This window comes from Sipha flava, unplaced genomic scaffold (assembly GCF_003268045.1).
Source record: "Sipha flava isolate LNK unplaced genomic scaffold, YSA_version1 36_pilon_pilon, whole genome shotgun sequence".
NCBI lineage: Eukaryota > Metazoa > Arthropoda > Insecta > Hemiptera > Aphididae > Sipha > Sipha flava.
The window spans coordinates 470,170-489,370 of NW_020273076.1; the positions used below are offsets into that span (position 1 = coordinate 470,170).

The 19,201-nt window shown below is 26.1% G+C and overlaps 1 protein-coding gene across 1 annotated transcript; it reads left to right on the top strand.

Annotated features, from left to right (window-relative positions):
* The first annotated feature begins 977 nt into the window (after nucleotides 1–977).
* LOC112687893 lies at nucleotides 978–14,432 on the top strand. The gene is made up of 17 exons (XM_025560871.1): nucleotides 978–1,422; nucleotides 2,896–2,984; nucleotides 3,049–3,189; nucleotides 3,252–3,397; nucleotides 3,479–3,666; nucleotides 3,729–3,862; nucleotides 3,926–4,075; nucleotides 4,139–4,223; nucleotides 4,286–4,492; nucleotides 5,149–5,496; nucleotides 5,586–5,781; nucleotides 6,419–6,618; nucleotides 6,675–7,107; nucleotides 10,076–10,587; nucleotides 10,673–10,796; nucleotides 11,248–11,640; nucleotides 13,894–14,432. The coding sequence occupies exons 1-17, from the start codon at nucleotides 1,264–1,266 to the stop codon at nucleotides 14,094–14,096; spliced, it is 3,708 nt and encodes a 1,235-aa protein (XP_025416656.1). The 5' UTR covers nucleotides 978–1,263; the 3' UTR covers nucleotides 14,097–14,432.
* Nucleotides 14,433–19,201: the final 4,769 nt, after the last annotated feature.

The window sequence follows — 19,201 nt, forward strand, 5'->3', positions numbered from 1 at the left end:
TTTTAATCAACTACAATACATATAAATTATTTTAAACTGATGGAAATCAATAAAATATATTTAAGAGTATACAAACAGAAATACAATACAAAACAGGAAAATTCATGGGAATTATTATTGAAATATTAAGGATAATACATAAGAAATATGGAGGTTTTTAGATCCTATATATTACGATTGTTTTATAAAATCATATAGAAAAGATAGACGTAATATTTAGGTAGATTCTCAAAAACTCAAAATTGCCTATACTGAAAAACGGAACTACACTGTTATTATGTATATGATCCCAATATAAAGGTATTCGTAGTGCACGTTCACGCCACTAACGACCTAGCTATCAACTTGAAAAAAAAAAGGATTAATTATTTTACCATTGGATTAGTGATAAGGACGACCACCAAAGAGGATATATTAGACTACAGTGGTAAGCTGCCAGCAACAGTGCTTCCTGTACTCTGCGGTCCTGCTGGAGGCGTTAATTCCCCTCCGCATCCATTCCATCATGGCCTCGATGGTGGTTCGCGCCGCCGTGAGCCTAATATATTGAACCTCGTGTTGACGGATTTCGGCCATTGTACACAGAAAATAGCGGAAAAGTTGATCGAAAAACGACCTACGTACGGTACGATGAAGACGACCGTCAATCGAATTCCACGCATGCCAATCGACGAACACGTTTATGCGCACGATACAAAATCGTCAGCAAAATGATTGGCTAATGAAAAATAACCGACGCTGATCATCGTTATTGTTTTATCAACCAGCGTTGTCCCCAGCACATAATAGATATAATAATATTAATAATTATAATAAATTTAAATCAAAGTTCGTCCAGCTCAGTCGTCAATCGCAATACCATTATCGTTTGCCATAGGGTGTTTCATCCCAACCGGTTATTATTATTTCAATACACCAGAGCGCATTGCATAAGTGCACTATCTGCCGCTGGACGTCGCGGCGCACAATAATATTCTCTCAGCTAAACATTATTTTTGACAACGCTCCTCCGTCCTCCCTGTTATCAGGCGCGCGACGCGTTGTTTTTGTGTGTGCGTGACCGATCGCGTCCATTTACCCCGTATCTCTGAAACGATATTATAATCGTATGTACATTGTACATACATATATGCACATATACACAATCGTTCACATACGCGTGCGCGTGCATTTATATGTATATGCATTGTATTTATTTTATTTACATATCTGCATATAATAGACGAGCATTTTGTTTTTCGTTCCTATAAAAAAGTTAATAAAATGAGCATTACTGTGGCAGTGAATGCTACGGATAGTAACAACGGACCGCAGGCCGTTTGTCAATCGGCGCAGCACAACAATTGCAGCGAGTATAACGGCGGCGGCGACGGTGGTGACGACATGGCTGTTTTCAATCACGAGCAAGACCAACACGAACAGGTAGATATCATTACTATTAATGTTATAGAAAATGAACTTCACTTTCAGGCCTAGGTGTTGGGTTTTTATAATATGTCGAAAACAAAAAATATTTACACATAACAGTTAAATATTTTAATTAGGCTTATGTATGCGCATATTGCTGTATCTTGTCGGTTTTATATCTTATTGATCATTTGTGCAGTTTATGAATTCATAATAATTCCAATGGCTTTATTAATGGATTTCAAAACTGATATATTATTGGTAATTGACCAATAATTGAAAAAATTATTTAAATTTAAATAAATAAGTTGAACAGTTTCACTATAAGATGTTTTTTTTAAATATTATCTATAACCAGTTTAAGAATAGTTAATGTTACTTATTTTCTGAACGGTCTATATAGTAATTTGTTGTTATAATACAAATATAATGTAGAGTTAGATAATGTTTTCAGCAGCTTTGTCACTTTATCATGTAAATGTTAAATTTCCAAACACTAATTTATTATTAAATATATACAACAAAGTAATCAAACATAAAAACTATTTTTGTATAATTATTTAATGGACATTTGTATATCTACTACAATTGAATGAACTTTACATAGTCTAAAACAGTTTTTAGTAAATTGTGCAGAAAAACATGAAAATTGTAAAATTTCAACATATACTTGCATTTTGTAATATATATTGCCATAGTTGTTGGTTATAAATTTTACCAGGTGGTAAAAAAAACAAAATATGTAGATGATTATGACATTGAATTTATAAAACTTTTTAAACACATTTATTTTATGATTATATTTTTATGATTACAATTGTTTCAAATGTAAAATTGATAATAAAAGAATAAAAAATGTTAATTACAGGTAGGCCTATTAGAAACTTTATTATTGATACTGTCTCATTGATAATATTATTAATTTAAATTGTTGAGAGAAATATTTTTATTCTAAATTTTATATAGTAGGTAATTTTAGTATTTGATATTTCATTTTTGGGAAGATTTTTAATGAATCATTTACAATTTTTTTTCACATTGACTATTTAAATGCAAAGTGATAAAAACGTTATTACTTATATGGTTCAAATTAATGGGTTTTTTCAAATATTTAAAAACAAATAGTATTAAATTATACATATCAAATATATTATACTAATACATTTACACACTAGTTGAAAGACTACAGGGAAAAATAATAATAGTTAATATTCCTAAACTGTTTATTATTGCAGTTAAAAAGTTTCAGAACTCAAAAAACTAGAAGAAATAAAGTACGAAATAATTTAAAATTATTTATTGTGGTAAAACAATTAATTTTTGATATATGAATAAAAAAAATTGAATTTACTTTTTAAAATAATTAAATGACAATAATTATTAGATATTTTTCTTTTTTTACCTATTATTGTTTTTTTCTGTAACTTTTCAGTTATTAACTATATGTAATTCAATTATAAAATACTCATTAATTTAATTGGATTTTAGTTTGAAAAAGATTGCAGAAACCATTCAAATCAGAAGGACAAAGATTGTTGCTATTCTTACCATGAATATATAGGAAATACTGAATTGAGGTGATTAATTAATTTAAAATATATACATTTCTGTACATGTATTAATATTTTTAAAACTTTTTAGTGAGGATAATGAAATTCAAAAATGGGAAGGTAAATGGAATTCTCTTATGTCCTATATCCGTACAGTATATCGAATGGCTATGGATGGTGTAGAAGTTGAACGTTATCCACCACATAATATATTTAAGGAAGCAGCTTATGAGTATAATAGAATATTTATATATTTTAGTTAAAAGAGTTTCTAACTTCTTGTTTATATTCTAGATCTAAAAGTTGTGATTCATACCATGTATTTCAAAATGTTGAAAATCTTGTTATGGAATTTGTATTAGAAGCTAGGGCTAGACAAGTTCAAATACTCGAAAAAAATAACAAAGATAAAACAGAAATGCCTCAAGTTTTTGTATTTTGTAAGTTTCTTAGTATTATTATTTTCTTTTTAATTACTCAATAAATATAAAATATATTTTAAATGTTTTCTGATTATATAGGTTTATTGGATAGTTATAGAAGGCTAATGGCAGCTACTGATCATTTAAAAGATGTTATTAAACCTATTGAAGAATATCATTTATCGAAATTTAATTTATCTTGGCGAATGATGAATCAATATTTATATCACAGTCGACTTTATGCTGATAGAAAGATATATCACCTTGTTACTACTTTTATAGAACAAGTATGTTTTGAAATCTATAATTAAGGTTATTTATTTATATTCATTAATAAATTTGTTTATAGATTTTATCATTGTCAATATTATCAAAATCTATATTAAGTGCAAATTTAATTCATGATTATACTAAATTTGTAAAAGAGGTAAACCATAACATATCTGAATGGGCTGAAACAAGGACTTGTATTCATAATATCAAGTACAAACCTAAAAAAAATATTTTTTGATACAGATATTTTCTTTAATTCATTTAAATTATTAGGTGCAATGATTTTTTGGGAGCGAAAAAATATAAAGAAACTATAATTAAAGAAGAAAATGGTTTGTATCCTCTTTCACCGCCCTTACATGATGATTTTGCAATAGATCTTACTATTCCAACTCCACCTCAATCACCAGCTCCTGAGTACCAGTTAATTATATTAATTCATCTTTATAAAAAATCATATAATAAACAATATTTTATCATTTTTAGGGAAAGTGTAGAAACTGATGAATGTGAGGATATTGATGATGTTAAACGTTCTAATTATTGTGATTGTATACATGATCACCCTACTGTAATTATTATAATTTTTCGTTTTGTTTTTTTAGTAAAATAATTAATTGTTATTAATTTTAGATGAATTCTCAACCAAATTCTTCTGTAGATATGCACCTGTATGCTCATAATGAACAATTTTCTAATTCACAAGACAATTCAGAAATAAATTCACTTACTTTTTCATACTCTAGTATGAAAGATAAAATGCTGTTTTTTTATAGCACTGAAACATTAACAGATGAAGATGAAAAGATAAGAAATGTAACCAAACATCTTGTTAAAAAGGTAAATTCATTTTAATTATTTGATGTTAATTTTTGTAAAATCCTATATTTTTGCATCATAACTATATTAATTATATAACCAGTGTAACTTCTGTTAACAGTCACCACTGTATAACAATATAATTTTTTATCATATCAAGTATAACGTAGAAATAATTACTTCTATTGGAGTTTTATTTTTACCTATTGGTTATTTTCCCTGATCTGTTTGGTAACCGTAATATAGACATTTTACTGTACTAACATTTAATTTTTTTCATAATTCAGTGAAAGTATTTTAATATATACAGTGTGTAGCAGAAAGACTAAATCAGCATAAATTGCAAAAAGGCAGTCAAACATTCATTATAACTAAAACATAATTTATATGTGTTTTAATTGGTGTGGTAAATAATGATTGTCTATCTTACTATATTTATTGGCTTAGAATTTCTATTCATACTGTGTATATATATATGGATTTAGAAGCTAAATGTATTATATTTGATATGTTAGTCATTTTGTTATAATAATTAATTTTTCAAAATATTTCCAAATAGTATAGCATTATGAAACTGCTTATATATTTTATTTTTCATTAAAATTTAAAATTTATATTAATAGTTTTATTTATTTAATCTGTTTTATTAATTAGAAAATCATTTTAAACTTTCTAAGGTTCTTAATTCAGATGCTCAACTTAAGTCAAAAACTGTGGTAAAATGTCCATCAACTATAGACAAAAATGGGATATGTAAAATAGAACTGGAACAGTTACCTAAACGACAATATCCATATCCACATGTTAGTAAATCAACTGAACCAGCATTAAAACCAAATAATCGACAGGTTCATGGCCATTCATGTCATAAACATACTGAACATGTGAAACGTATGCATCATCATGATGAAACATCGGAATGTAGTTCAGGACGATCAAGTCAAGATGATAGTTGCTCTGAACGTTCTTCTTCAAGTCCAAGGCAATGTGATTGTTGTTATTGTGAAGTTTTTGGGCATGGAGTTGTGAGTATTAAGTTATTAATTTTAATATAAAAATTTTATCTTATGTTTTATTATTATTGTTCTATTTCTTGTATTTTTCCTTTTAATAGCCATCAGTTGCACCAGTTAGTCGAAATTATCAAGAAATGCGAGATCGATTAAGAAACCTTTATTTATTAAAAAAAGCTAAACAAAATGGTCATTCTAATAATGATTCAATTAAACATAAACAAAAAGAAACTAATGTTCATAGATCACTTCCTGTTCATTCTCCTACTCAAGTTTCTCAATCCAGTGATAAATTCGGTATGTGTATAATATGTTATTTGTAAGTTTATGAATATATTTTTAACTTATGTGTGTGTGTATTTGTGTTCATTCATTTAGGCAATATCTTAGCTTTTTGATGTTGATTTTATCAAAAATATTAATTTTACCTAAACATTCATGGAAATCCTTTAAAATATTTTCATAAATAGCACATTTTATAATATTTTCAATTGGCAATATCTATCTTTGATTAAATATTTGGGTTAATTTTCGAGTATTTTATTTCATAAATAAATTGAATTTAAATATATTAGACACATCTTAAATATTATAATAGTTAAACTATTATAAATCTATTCATATTTTTAACTATAGATTGATTCTTAGGGTCAAATATATACTTCTTACATAATTATAATTATTTCTTCAGACCTCAAATATTTGATCACTTATTATTATTATTATTATTATTTTTTTTTTACAAATTAAATTACATAAATAAAAATAAATAATATAACATCTTGTTGACAATTGTATTATTTTCTTATTTTAATTTAACTTATTTTATTGTTAGTAATTGATTTAAAACTGTTTCAAATATTGATTAATATATTATTGTTTTTATAATATAATGTTTGATGTATAATATATGAATTTAATTTCATTAATTTAGGTGCTAATAAAAGTGTTCAACTAAAAAAAAAAGAAGAATCAACGATAAATTCTAATATAAATGATAAAATTAAACTAAAAAAAGATAACAATCAAGAACTATTTGATAAACCTATTGATGAATTAGTTAATTTTATTGAAGGAAATAAAGCGACTAATGAAAAAAGAGCTGCTAAAAAAGCTAGGCGTAGAGAGAAAAAAGTATGTTTTTAAAACAATTTTAATTAAATATATTCATATTAATTATTTTTCATTAGGAGGAAATGGAAAGGATTAAAAAAGAAGAAGAAGCAGAACGTAAAAGAATAGAAGAAGAAGAACATAAAAAACAAGAAATCGAAAAGATAAGACGTGAAGAAGCATTAAAAAAAGAAAAGAAAAAAGGAAAAAATCAAAACAAACAGCATAAAAATAATCAACAAAAACAAGCTACAAATTCTAAAACCCAACAAACTGCCAAACAACAAATACAACTAAATAATACTCAGTCGTCTAAAAAGAAAATCGATCAATCACAGAAAAACAATAAAGAAACTGTAATAACAAAAAAAGATGTTAAATGTAAAAACGATAATGTGGAAGGTGCCAAAATGGTAACAATAAAGAGAGATTCTGATAGTGCTAAAGTAACTATTACTTTTAGAGGAGCTGTAGAAGAAGATGTTGTATGCACTCTATATGATAATGAAGGTAAAAAAAATTTAGTTTTAATTTTAATTTTAAAAGAATGTTATTTATGTATATATTATATTATACAACTTAAATCTGATGGGTTTAAATTTAAAATCTGAACTTTTATACTTTTTCTTTTGTCTTTACAAGTTTTTATCGTTATCACAACTTCACGTCATTTCTGCCAATCATAAATTATATTTCTTCAATCATTCACTCGTATCTGTTTTAAATCTTTCTTGACTAAGTCCATTCACTTGAACTCCTTGTGGCTTCTTCTCTGTCGGATTTTTTTTTTTTTCAACTTATCTTAACTCATATCCAGGGCTCGTAAGTTCATGCCCTAAAAAATTCCTAAATAAGCATGCATTTATGCACTTAAAATTGGCATAATATGTTTTGAAATATGCCTTAAAAAATTAAAAAATATCATTTATATCCACTAAATCATAGGTTCCCATAGTGTGCGCCGTGGTGCCCCGGTGCACCGCGATGTCTGTATAAGGGTGCCGCGCTGTCATGAAATACTATCAGATCTAACATTTTCCATATGATTAGTCATGCTATGACTTAGAGAAAGGCGCCCTGAAAAAACCTTAAATCATAAAGGGCTCCGTGAGTCGAAAAAGTTCGGGAAATACTGCACTAAATATCTAAAATTATGCACTTAAAAAAATCATAAATATTTTTTGAAATAGCATGAACTATCCATTCGTTGTTTTTATAGCTATATTTAATTTTTTATGTCAATTAAAAAAAATAGATTCTAAGTACTATTTAATACTATTCTTGAGCCTTCATGAACTGCGTATATTGTATGTTACTTTGTCAGTAATTCATTTTAAATCTGAAACTTTTGAAACAAATTTATTCATTACATGTACGAGTATCAAGATGATAAGAAAAGATAATACAATTTCTATTTTTAATTTTATATATATTTTTCATTTAAATTTTTGATAGATTTTAATAGAATTTTGTATAATTTGTCCGATAAAATTAATAATTTACAAAAACATGCCAAATATGCAAAAACAAGCAAAATAAGATTTCACTTATTTAACTGTGGTACCTTGAAATGGATTTCTATGTCATCTAGCATTAAATACAACTTTGCAAGATTGATATGCAAATGCATGAACTTAAGAGCCCTGTTCATATCTATTACTGGTTAATAAAAAATGAATTATGAGTAAATTCACTATATTTTTGTATTTAAAAATCTATAATTTTTTCAATTTTAATAAAGGATGGGCCGATACTATTTTTTACTGATCAATATAAAACCAATACCTCAATATAATAATCACAAGTAAAAACTAAGTTGATTTTTTATATAATACATAAAAAAATCAACTTTTTTGGCAAAAACCATGAACCAATACTAAAAATATTTTTTGTGGTATCGGTTCAATTATTTTATTTTTGAAAATAAACCAATAACAATATTTCCAATACTAAGTATCGGTTCTAGGATCGGCCCACCTCTAATTTTAATACTTGAAACTTGAAAATTTGATTTAAGATTTTTTTCATAGTCATTATTAACTTTTTTTTTTTGTATTCATTATTTTAACCAGTAGAATTGCTCAGAATATCATGATCATAAGAGTTTTCTGAAAATGTCTTGTGAAATGTTATTTATTTGGTGCTTTTATGGTGTCATCTTACAAAATTCTTCATAGATTTCTAAATAATTGCAAAAACTTTTTTTTCATTAATAGCTACTAGTATAAAATTATGATAGTTCAACAATAACAAATATTAATACATAAATATTTTATATTTTTAAGTCATAATATAAAATAAACTACTATACATTTTTATAGTAATTTTAGATTTAGTATTAAGTATGAAGTGGAGATTAAAATAAATGTTGAACATTTTAAGAAAATTTATTAAGATTTGGTGTTAAGCCTGATGAGGAGAGCAATAAAATTAAATATGTTGAAGGTTAGATACATTAATTTAATAGAAGTGTACAGAATGGAGAGTCATTTAAGCTAAGTTTAAATTAATGACTAGGTAATAGGTTGTGTGCCATACGTAAATGATTAAATTAGACAATATAGTATGGTTTACGTAGATGTAATTTATTGAACCATGTTTTTTTAAGGACATAAGGAGTAATATTTTTATATCTAGAAGCGAAATTCTCAGGTAATTTATTTCAGTGGGAGAATCATAAATTGGAAGTATAAATATTTATCAAAGGGGTAAAATCAGATTGAGGAAGTTGAATATAAGTAGGGCAGGTTATATTTGATATAGATTTGGCTAGTTTATCAGCAACCTTATTGCCAAGTATCCCAGAATGACTGGGAATCCAAATAAAGTGAATATTATTATTTAATTGATTTAAAGAGAAAACAAGTAACCTAATGCGAAGAACGAGTGTCGATAGACGAGAATTTAATTGGTTAGAGTTTTAAGCTTCAAGGCATAAGATAGAGGATATTAATTAATTATTTGGAGCAAAATTGAAAATTAGTGTTAAGGCTTCAATAATGGTATAGCACTCCGCCGAGAAGGAAGAATGGGATGAATGGGTAGATTATTTATAAAATTAACATGTAACTCTGGAATATAGAAAGCATAGCCGGTAAAAAGGGGAGACAGTGATCCATTTGTATAAACAGCGATGAAATTTAAAAAGTTAAAAAATAAAACTGTAAAATGTACCATTCTTTTATTCACCTGACCATTTTTACTTAAAATTGTTTTTTATTTTTATTTTTCAAAAACAATGGTACGTTAGTTTTTAATTAAAAAAAAAAAAAACCCAATACAACAATATTATTCACTCAAACGTGAAGGTTTCACCTTTTTTTTTAAATTACACTCTGTATTTATTTGATACATATAAATGTTATTATAAACATTTATTTGTTTTATCAATTAATTTATTTATTGTATGCAATCATGTTTTTGTATATTATATTTTTTACATTAAACATATTTTTAATATTTAAATTATATTTTTCAGCTATTAAAGCAATTCAGAGATTATGTGATAAAAATAAACAACCACAAGATCAAATAGAAGAAAAACCTATCAAAAAAAGAAGTAGGAACCGTAAAAAGAAAGTAACTGAACAACTTGAATCTAAACCTCAACCTAAACCAGTTGAAAGTGTATTAATTACTAATAAAAATGCTCCAAAACTACCAACAAATATGAAATGGTATTGTTCACCAGATGTAAATATTACACCAGTGCCAAGTTCAACAAATTCTGTGCAGCCTCAATCTAACACTGTTTTAATAAAACGAACTAATAATAATCAAGTGTTTACACGTTCAATGCCACCACCTTCTCAGCCAATGCCACTTACAAGTCCAACAGCTATACAAATAAATGAGGCAGTTAATAAAATATGTTCATCTACAGCTCCTATTGATATTGATAAACTACAGTTACCACCTAGTATTACTATTACAAAACTTGATCCTTGTGACTATAAACCACCAAGAGACATTCAACAATCATCTGAGAAGGTAAATTTTATATAAAAAAATAAAAAAAATATGATTCATGTTTTTAAAACAATTTATTAATTTTTATTTATTTTGGAAAATCTAGTCTAAACCTACTGGATTACAATTTCCATTTGCTTCACCCACTGTAGTGACACCTCTTACAATGCAACAAAATGCTCAAAATATTGTAGTTAGGACTGATGGATATGATTATGAGGGAACAACAGGTAATTAATTAGTAAATAAAATGTCTTAAAAATCAATATCTATTTTTGGTTTAATAAAATAATAGAATGTGACTCCCATGTAACTGAAATTTATTGGAAAATGTAGGGGTAGATAGGTGATTGCTGTGAAGTATAAGTTTTGGTTACTATATAGTTCTATTATCTCTTTGAACCAAATATATCTATCTCCTAATTTACAGTCTGCCCTATTTTAAATATAAGTTTATTTGCGTTCTACCTTTATTTTATGTATTGAAAGTTAATAGTTTTAAAATGGTTTTTATTTTTTTAAACATAATCTGTATTCAATTTTAAAAATACTGTGAGAAACTTTTGCATTTTCATTGCCTTAAAAAGTTAAAGTTCTTAAAATTCTATATCATGTTTGATCTTTTTCTGTTTCTGACATTTTTATGGTGTAAATATTTAGTAAATATATTTTTGCTTATAGAATGGAGTGGTGCAGCAAGTAAACGTCACAGGCGCCGCAAGAAAATCATAGGAGGCAATTTAGATGATTCAAATTCTGAAAATATTCAACCAGGTTATACAATTACTAACAAAACAACAACAAGAGATCAATGTAATGAAGAAGGTAAGACCATCGCTGGACAAATTCCAACTAACACACCACGATCTATGCCGCTGCCAGTGATTATTCAAAGGCATGGCGGTATGGTTACTATAAGAAACCCACTGTACCAGCGCAATGATGATGCAATCCTGACTGAAAATAATGATTCACGAAATGACGGTGGCGACGACGATGACGCCAATCCATCTGGTAAGCGGAGACGTCGCCGCCGTCGAGTTAAGGGCGGCTCCAAACAGGCGGATGTTGAGGGTGAGCTTTGCTGATGTCTTCCTTTATTTCCTGAAAATGAAAAACCCTCGTTTATTCATGTTTCTCCTATGTTAAATGTTGTGATAAAGCAACTAGTTTACATTACATTTTAAATCAATATAACTATCACAAAGTAATATTATATTTGTATAAAACAGTTTTAATTTTTAAAACTTTTTTGTAAATAATTGTTTTTATGTTTTTCCTTTACATGAATTAATAACATACTCTTATAAAATGACTGGACATTTCGTTAAATTTGAGTCCTTAAGTAATACTATTTTGTTAAATGTTTTAACTGGAAGGTTGGAATTTGCATTATGAATTATATTATATGAATTCCATGTTATAAATATCATTTTCTTTATTTTACTATGCATTTTTTCAAGATTTCTCCTGTGTACCATTTCTATCAGATCTGATTATCAATACTGTAAAAATTGGTTTTTTATTCTGAATTATTTCTTATTACTCATTTAAGTTTTTTATCACAAATTTAATTAGTTTTGTTAGACCCTATTGTATTCAATATTATAATTTATTGAAGTATGTATGGTAAATTGTTCTTGAAACATTTTTTTCACGTGCATAACTTTTAAACCATTTTTTAGGTTTTGGTTGTTAATGAAAAATGGTCTTGCTTCTAATACATGTCAATTATTTTAAGTAGAAAGTTGTATGATAAAATAATTATTTTTCTACTGGAACATAAATTAATAATTTTATAAATAAAATATGCCATACTTATTTATTAATTTCCAGTTTCAGTGAATACAAATATGTACTTAGATAACATATTGTATATATATATTTTTCAAACATATAAAACTACTTTTAAATTTAACAAAAATATACAATCAATGCTTCAATTAACAAAAAAAAAAAGTATTATTAGTGTATTAAAAATAATATACAATTGTTACATCACTAATAATATTAGATAAAAATATTAAACACTATAAATCTTATATTATGTCTACCTCAATTATGTGATAAATAGATTATATTTTAAGATATTAACAATGAGTACAAAATATGCGTCCAATGAAATGTAAATAACTTAGGCTTGAATTATTCTGCTTTTTATGGTGATGGCAATAGTCCTGATAATTAAGTTGAAAACTTGTTGCATGCTTGTTTTTGCAGCTTTATTATTATAATTATTATTATTATTTTATTATTATTATTATTATTACTATTATTATTATTATTATTATAATTATAATTATTATTTTTAATTAATTAATTTTCTTTTGCTTTTATTCGTGTTGATTTGCCTTAGACTTTTAATTATTTTTTAATGAAAATATTGTATATGGATAATTTGTGTAATTTTTCTATTAGTAATGACAATTTATTTTATTTTTATTTCACAATGTTTGAAGTTTGAACATCGGACATAAAAATATTAATTTAATATTATATTTTTGTTGTACTTAAATTAACACAAATAGTGTTTAATATCAATCCAATTTCAAAATATAATTTATTTTTTGTTTTTTTATTTTATTATTTTTTTGTTTTTTTTTTTTTTTTTTTTAGTAATACTTAAACAAACCAAGATCATTATTCTTTAGGTAGCTCTAGAAGTCTGCTTATACAAATTGAGTTTTCTTTTGTTTTTTATTCATTGTGAAAACAATTGTTGACAATTATATATATTTTATCTAAAGTATTCTTACTTTTTATTTCTTTGTAGGCTTTTTTTTTTTTTTTACTTACAAGCATTTTCCTGTAAAATAATTAACCGCTATTAATAAAAAAATAAAAAAATAAAAAAATAAATATATATAAAAATCCTTTTATACAATATATAATTTGCTTAATGGTTTTGGATTTCACACTCGCACGTGTTGATATTATTCTATTATGAATATATTATTTTTGTACAAATTCATTAAGCACATTGCTTGTGTGGGGTCTATTAAGATAATTCCAAATTATTTTGGACCGTACTTTCTCGATCATTAACTAATATAAATTATTAAATATAATATATCAACTATCCCTACAAATAATATTTTATAGTAAATTATGTTAAACTTATAATTATTACAAGTATATTAATATGATAAGTATCATGTCATGAAGTTATTTTATTAGCACAACCATAACTTTTTGAGAACATAAATCTAAACTATTTTTAAGCAGTGCAAGATTTATTAAATGTAATAAATATAGCATTATTATGTATTTAAAGTAAGATCGAGAAAGTAAATCTCCAAAAATGAGTGTGTTTGTGGCCGTTTGCAGAAAGCGTGTTCGAGCCAAAAGACATAGACCTGGAGGATGGGGAGATGGATGATGATGAACGAGAATTAGAAGCATTTAAGCGGTTTTGTTTGCAGTCAGTACCTCCACAACGCAAAGAAAAGGTACATCTGAACATCAAGGACATTGTTTTGAAGAAAAAAAGTACTGCCGCGGCAACAGCTGCTGCAGTTGGATGTGTGTAACATTTAATTTTGCTTTTTTTTTCAAATATGTTGTGTTCTTAAATCCCTCATTTTTTCATTACCAACTGTAAAATTGTGCAGTGTTTTATCATCGTCTCTCTTTTGAAAAACATATTTTCCTCCTTTTTTTTTACTCATCGGATGTGATCCATGTATTAAGTTAAACTTACAATTAAGTAATTTTTAAAGTATAGACCCAAACTCAAATTTTAAATTTTTTTTTTTCTAAATGTTACTATGCATGATATAATTTGTGCTCTCTTATTGAAGTTTCAAAGAAATGTAGAACCAAAACCATTGAGCACATTTAAAATTATTGTATAATATTATAATAAATGGTATTAAATCTATATATATATATATATATATATGTGTGTATATATGTATATTGTATATTAAAAATTTATATATTACATATATACATATATATATATATTTATAAATATTTATTTATTTATATATATGTGTATTTATATACTTACATCAACGCCTGTTATTAGTATTATATTAAAAGTCAACAATTAAGAAAATAATTATACTTGGTGTAAATATATTTAAAATACCCTATTATGTTATGTGTGTATTTACATGTTTTATACTCTATAATTTATTTATTCATCTATTATTTATTCAATGTTAAACTTAAATATTAATAATAGTTTCAATCTCATTAATAATTATTAAAATATTTAACACATATAAACAACCAGTCTTAAAGACTTGACAAGTAATCAGAGTTCACAACTAGAAAAAAAGTGTTACATTTTAAATATTAATTTAACTTTAGTGTTATAAGTTCTGTGAATGTGTTGATGAATCATAAAGTTAAGTTCTTTAATACTTCAAGAATTCTATTAACCGTATTCAAAAATTGTAATTTCTACCTATAACAATTCATCTCTTAAAAGATGAAATAATAGCAGGTATAGTATTGTCAACGCAGTGGCGGTCAAATGATTTTGTCATGGGGGGGGATGTGGCTGATTTTTTAATATGCACTACTATTAATCATTAAAATATAATTTATGGTTATGCCTAATATCAATTTTTTTAAATTCAGGTAAATCGTTACTTTATTTATAGCATATAGGTAGGTATACAATATTACTAATATTAACAATATTTGTATTATATTATTAAATCTATTTTTTTGTTTTTTTTTGCTAATTCATCCAGCACTTAATTGGATGTTATATTTATAATTCCCCGATGAACAGCCATAGTGGCCAAACCATTGAGACGACTCTAGAATAATAAAATTACACAATTAACAAATATATATATATATATATATACATTATCACAATCACAATTTATAGCAGTCATAAAAATATATAATGCGCACACAGTATGACTGTACGCGACACGAGTAACGGGACGACAGTTAACACTGTGGTCTGTGTAACAAAATATTGCGACAAACGTAATAATAATCGACGAATTTGGCCAACTATAATGACATAGCTACGTATTATTTACCGATGGGCCGGTCAAGGGAGGAGTGTGTTGTTATTCACGATCACCGAGCTAGGTAATTCCCGTATATTTTGTATAAGCAACTAATTACTAAATATTAATAATAATAACAGCCTTGTTCCTAGAACGAGTCTAGAATCTAGATAATAATATACGCTCATGCCTCATAAGCGTTATTTTAAGAAAAATTAAAACAAAATGTAATACATTAACATTATTATAGTACAATAAACATAAATGTAATTGTTATAAATATAAAGGAAAAAAAAGCCATAGGGGGGGGGATCTATCCCCCTCATCCCCCCCCGTTTGACCGCCACTGTGTCAACGCATTAATTTTCTACACATAAACTTTCATTCAAGTGTTCTAGCTAGTTATCTATGGATAATTACTTAAAATGTTATGTCAGATTTAAACATTTAGATTACTACTATTACTATATTTTATTTTTGTTTGCAAGTTTCAAATTATTTTAGTAGCTCTATAATTATCTAATAATAGGAACATATTGGTGATATATTCTGTGCACATTGTTAAATATAGTGATACTCGTGTTGGATTATAAGCATATATACATTTTAGGTTCTAAATGTATTAAATTTTATTGTACAGTTTAGAATTATTCAGGGGCATTATTTGGGGGGGGGGCAGACTATGGCAAATTCCCCACTATAAGAAATTTTAAAAAGTCGGGAATTCTTTGTCCATTGATCAAATGCTAAAGTTAGTAAAAATTAAATTTTTATTTACTATTTTGTACTTAGAAATCAGATAATATTCTCTTTTAAATACGATTTATTAAAAGTTGGGAAACACTGACTCCTCCTCGGTTTATGACAATCGTTATTACGCGAACCTTATGAACTTTATTTTTGGTATATTATATATTTCTATATATGTGATCTTTATAAAACAGTTTCTGTGATATCAATACCATAAAAATTGAGGTCAGAATCTATAAGAAACCGTTATAATCGTTCATATTCACCCCAAACTACGGTATACATTATAATTGAGATACAATTTTATGTTTTTATAAATAAGTTCTATAAAGTATTAAATATACAAATAATAAAATTATAAGTATTTATTATTATTAATTTTTTTTTTTTATTTGCCTTTGTTCGCACATTACAGCAAAGCGAAAGTATTTAAGTAGATTTATATTATTATTCGATTAAACCTATTGAAACGTTTCATGTTCTTTGTTTATCATCATGACATCATTATTCATAACTAATCCTTACATGTTTTGTTCCGAAAAAATATTTTATTGATAGTCTATTATCCATACATATTAAATATTTAAATATATAGGTAACCATATTTTTTTAAATATTATGAAGTCGTAAATTTAATCAGTTGCCCTACCCATTCAAAAGTTTAAATAACGCCCTTGGAATTATTGACCTTGTGTGTTTGAATTAATCCAACTAATTTATTACACTATATTTCTATAAAATTGATCATTCTGTGATTTATTTCATGAGTAAAATTATTTTGAAATGGTATTGTGGTATTATGAATTAATGTGAAGTATCTTTGCAATAATAGATTACCAAAACCGTTGAAATGATAGGTTAGGTTTCAATTAAATTATCAGTATATAGGTTAATAATTTTTATAAAAACAAAATAGTTAAACAGGTTTACAAGCAAGATGTTTTGTTAAAATAAAATAATTCATTCAAATAGTTTAATATAATGATATATGCACATATGATACATGGTTATTAAGTTTTTGTATCCATTCTTAAGAAAATTTGATCATTTACTTATGTTCCCGTTTTGTATGTTTGTCAGACAGACAGAAATTAATTGTTTTCAATTTTCTTAACAATATAAATAAAAATATATTTTTAAATCTATGCGTATACCCATAAAATAAATTTTAAAATTAATATTTTATCTAAATCTTTTATTAGAAGTACCTATATGAATGAAGATAAATAATATATATATATATATAGATGAAAAAGCGTTCGTTAGAAGCAATTGATACAAGTACAGTCATGAGAATTGAAATAATATTTACTGTATTTAGAAAAAGAGGGCACCCAATTTTTAGCAATATTTTTTTTTGAAATCGTGTATTTTTTGACGAAAAAAATCGTAATAAAATCAGAAATTGGAGGTGTGGCTTTGTTTCGAAGTTATAGTAGTTTGAAGTTGATGATTTTGTAGTTTTTCCGTAAAATGTAAATTTCTTCCAACTTGATCAATATGCAGCATAGCACAATGGTTTAAAGCGTTCATTTGGAATGCGCCGAATATGGTTATAATATAGGGTGTCTAAACACTCTATTTTTAGCATTATTTTATTCACTTAAACTTGAAAATAGGGACTTTAGAAGTTAAAATAATTTGAATTCAAAAAAATAAATATAGCACAAGTTAAAATAAATAGATAATCATATTATAACCATGCTAAGTAAAATTATAATTAAAAATATAATAAGCATTATACAAGTGAAACAAGTTATGCATTGAAAATTAATTTTTTGTTTATATTACACATACAATAATTCCAATGTACTAACAAAAAAGTAAAATAAGTACCTAGTTATATTGGTAAGCTGCTAATTTAATCATATTTTAAAATCATAATCCATTTAAAATATTTAAATTATAATATAAATTACTGAATAATATAATTATTTTAATTATTTCGCTAAATTCTTTAGTGTTATTTTAAATATTCCCCACTGATGATTCAATAAGTAGTCTTCAGGTTTTTTATTGAAACAGATTTATTAGATTTTTAATTTATAGAAATTAAATTTTTTTTAACAATCTATTCCTCTTTTTTTTATTGTCTCAACCCAAAATTTATCACTATGGATTTAATTTAAACTTTGTCTAGTAAATTTTATCAAATTAATAGCTACTGGTAACAGGGACATATTTAGGGGGAGAGGGGGGCGAGTGGGTACCATCGCCCCGAGCGGCACATTTTTTTGAAATCAAAGAGTGGCAACATTTTTTTGTAATCATCGTCTATTTTCATTCGTCAATCGAAACATTTTAATATTTAAGATTTTGCACAGTGACCACATTGCGATTTTTCTTTTCATGATAATATTTTCAAAAGTAGATCGCGTAAAATTTGTAGATAATAAATTTTACCTTTCTTGAAAATTATTTACGTATTCGTGTAGGGTGGCAATAAAACTGTACCTGTAGCGTCAAAACTCGTCAAAAATACGTCTCTAACTGGTAAAATATTACTTGAATTTTTAAGTTCTGTAGAAGCACAATGCATAATTTTAAGTATAATTTCATCACAATCGCAAAGAAAATGGAAACTCATTTAAAATTTTATTTGTCCTAGCCGCTTGATCACCTTAACCAATAATAGTAAGTACTTGAATTATTTTTGAACATCCTGAATTAATTTTACTCATGTTGGATATTAATATGAATAAAATTATATTTTTTTCACGTTTCTAAGTTTCTTGAAAATTTATCAATCTATGATTATAAGTTTTAGACGAGTGACCCGTAGAGGCATATTTAGGAGGGGGCGATTGCCCCTGGGCGTCAAATGATGAGTCCCTTAAAGGGGCGCCGTCGCTAGGAGTTAAATTGTTTTCAAGGTGAAATTATAATAGAACTAGCTGAATTACCCG

Bases quoted from the DNA above. Each gene is read 5' to 3' on its own strand.
- LOC112687893 (XM_025560871.1), top strand. From the start codon at position 1,264: ATGAGCATTACTGTGGCAGTGAATGCTACGGATAGTAACAACGGACCG. The intron at 4,224-4,285 runs GTAATTATTATA...TATTAATTTTAG, and splicing joins GTATACATGATCACCCTACT to ATGAATTCTCAACCAAATTC. The intron at 10,797-11,247 runs GTAATTAATTAG...TTTTGCTTATAG, and splicing joins TGATTATGAGGGAACAACAG to AATGGAGTGGTGCAGCAAGT.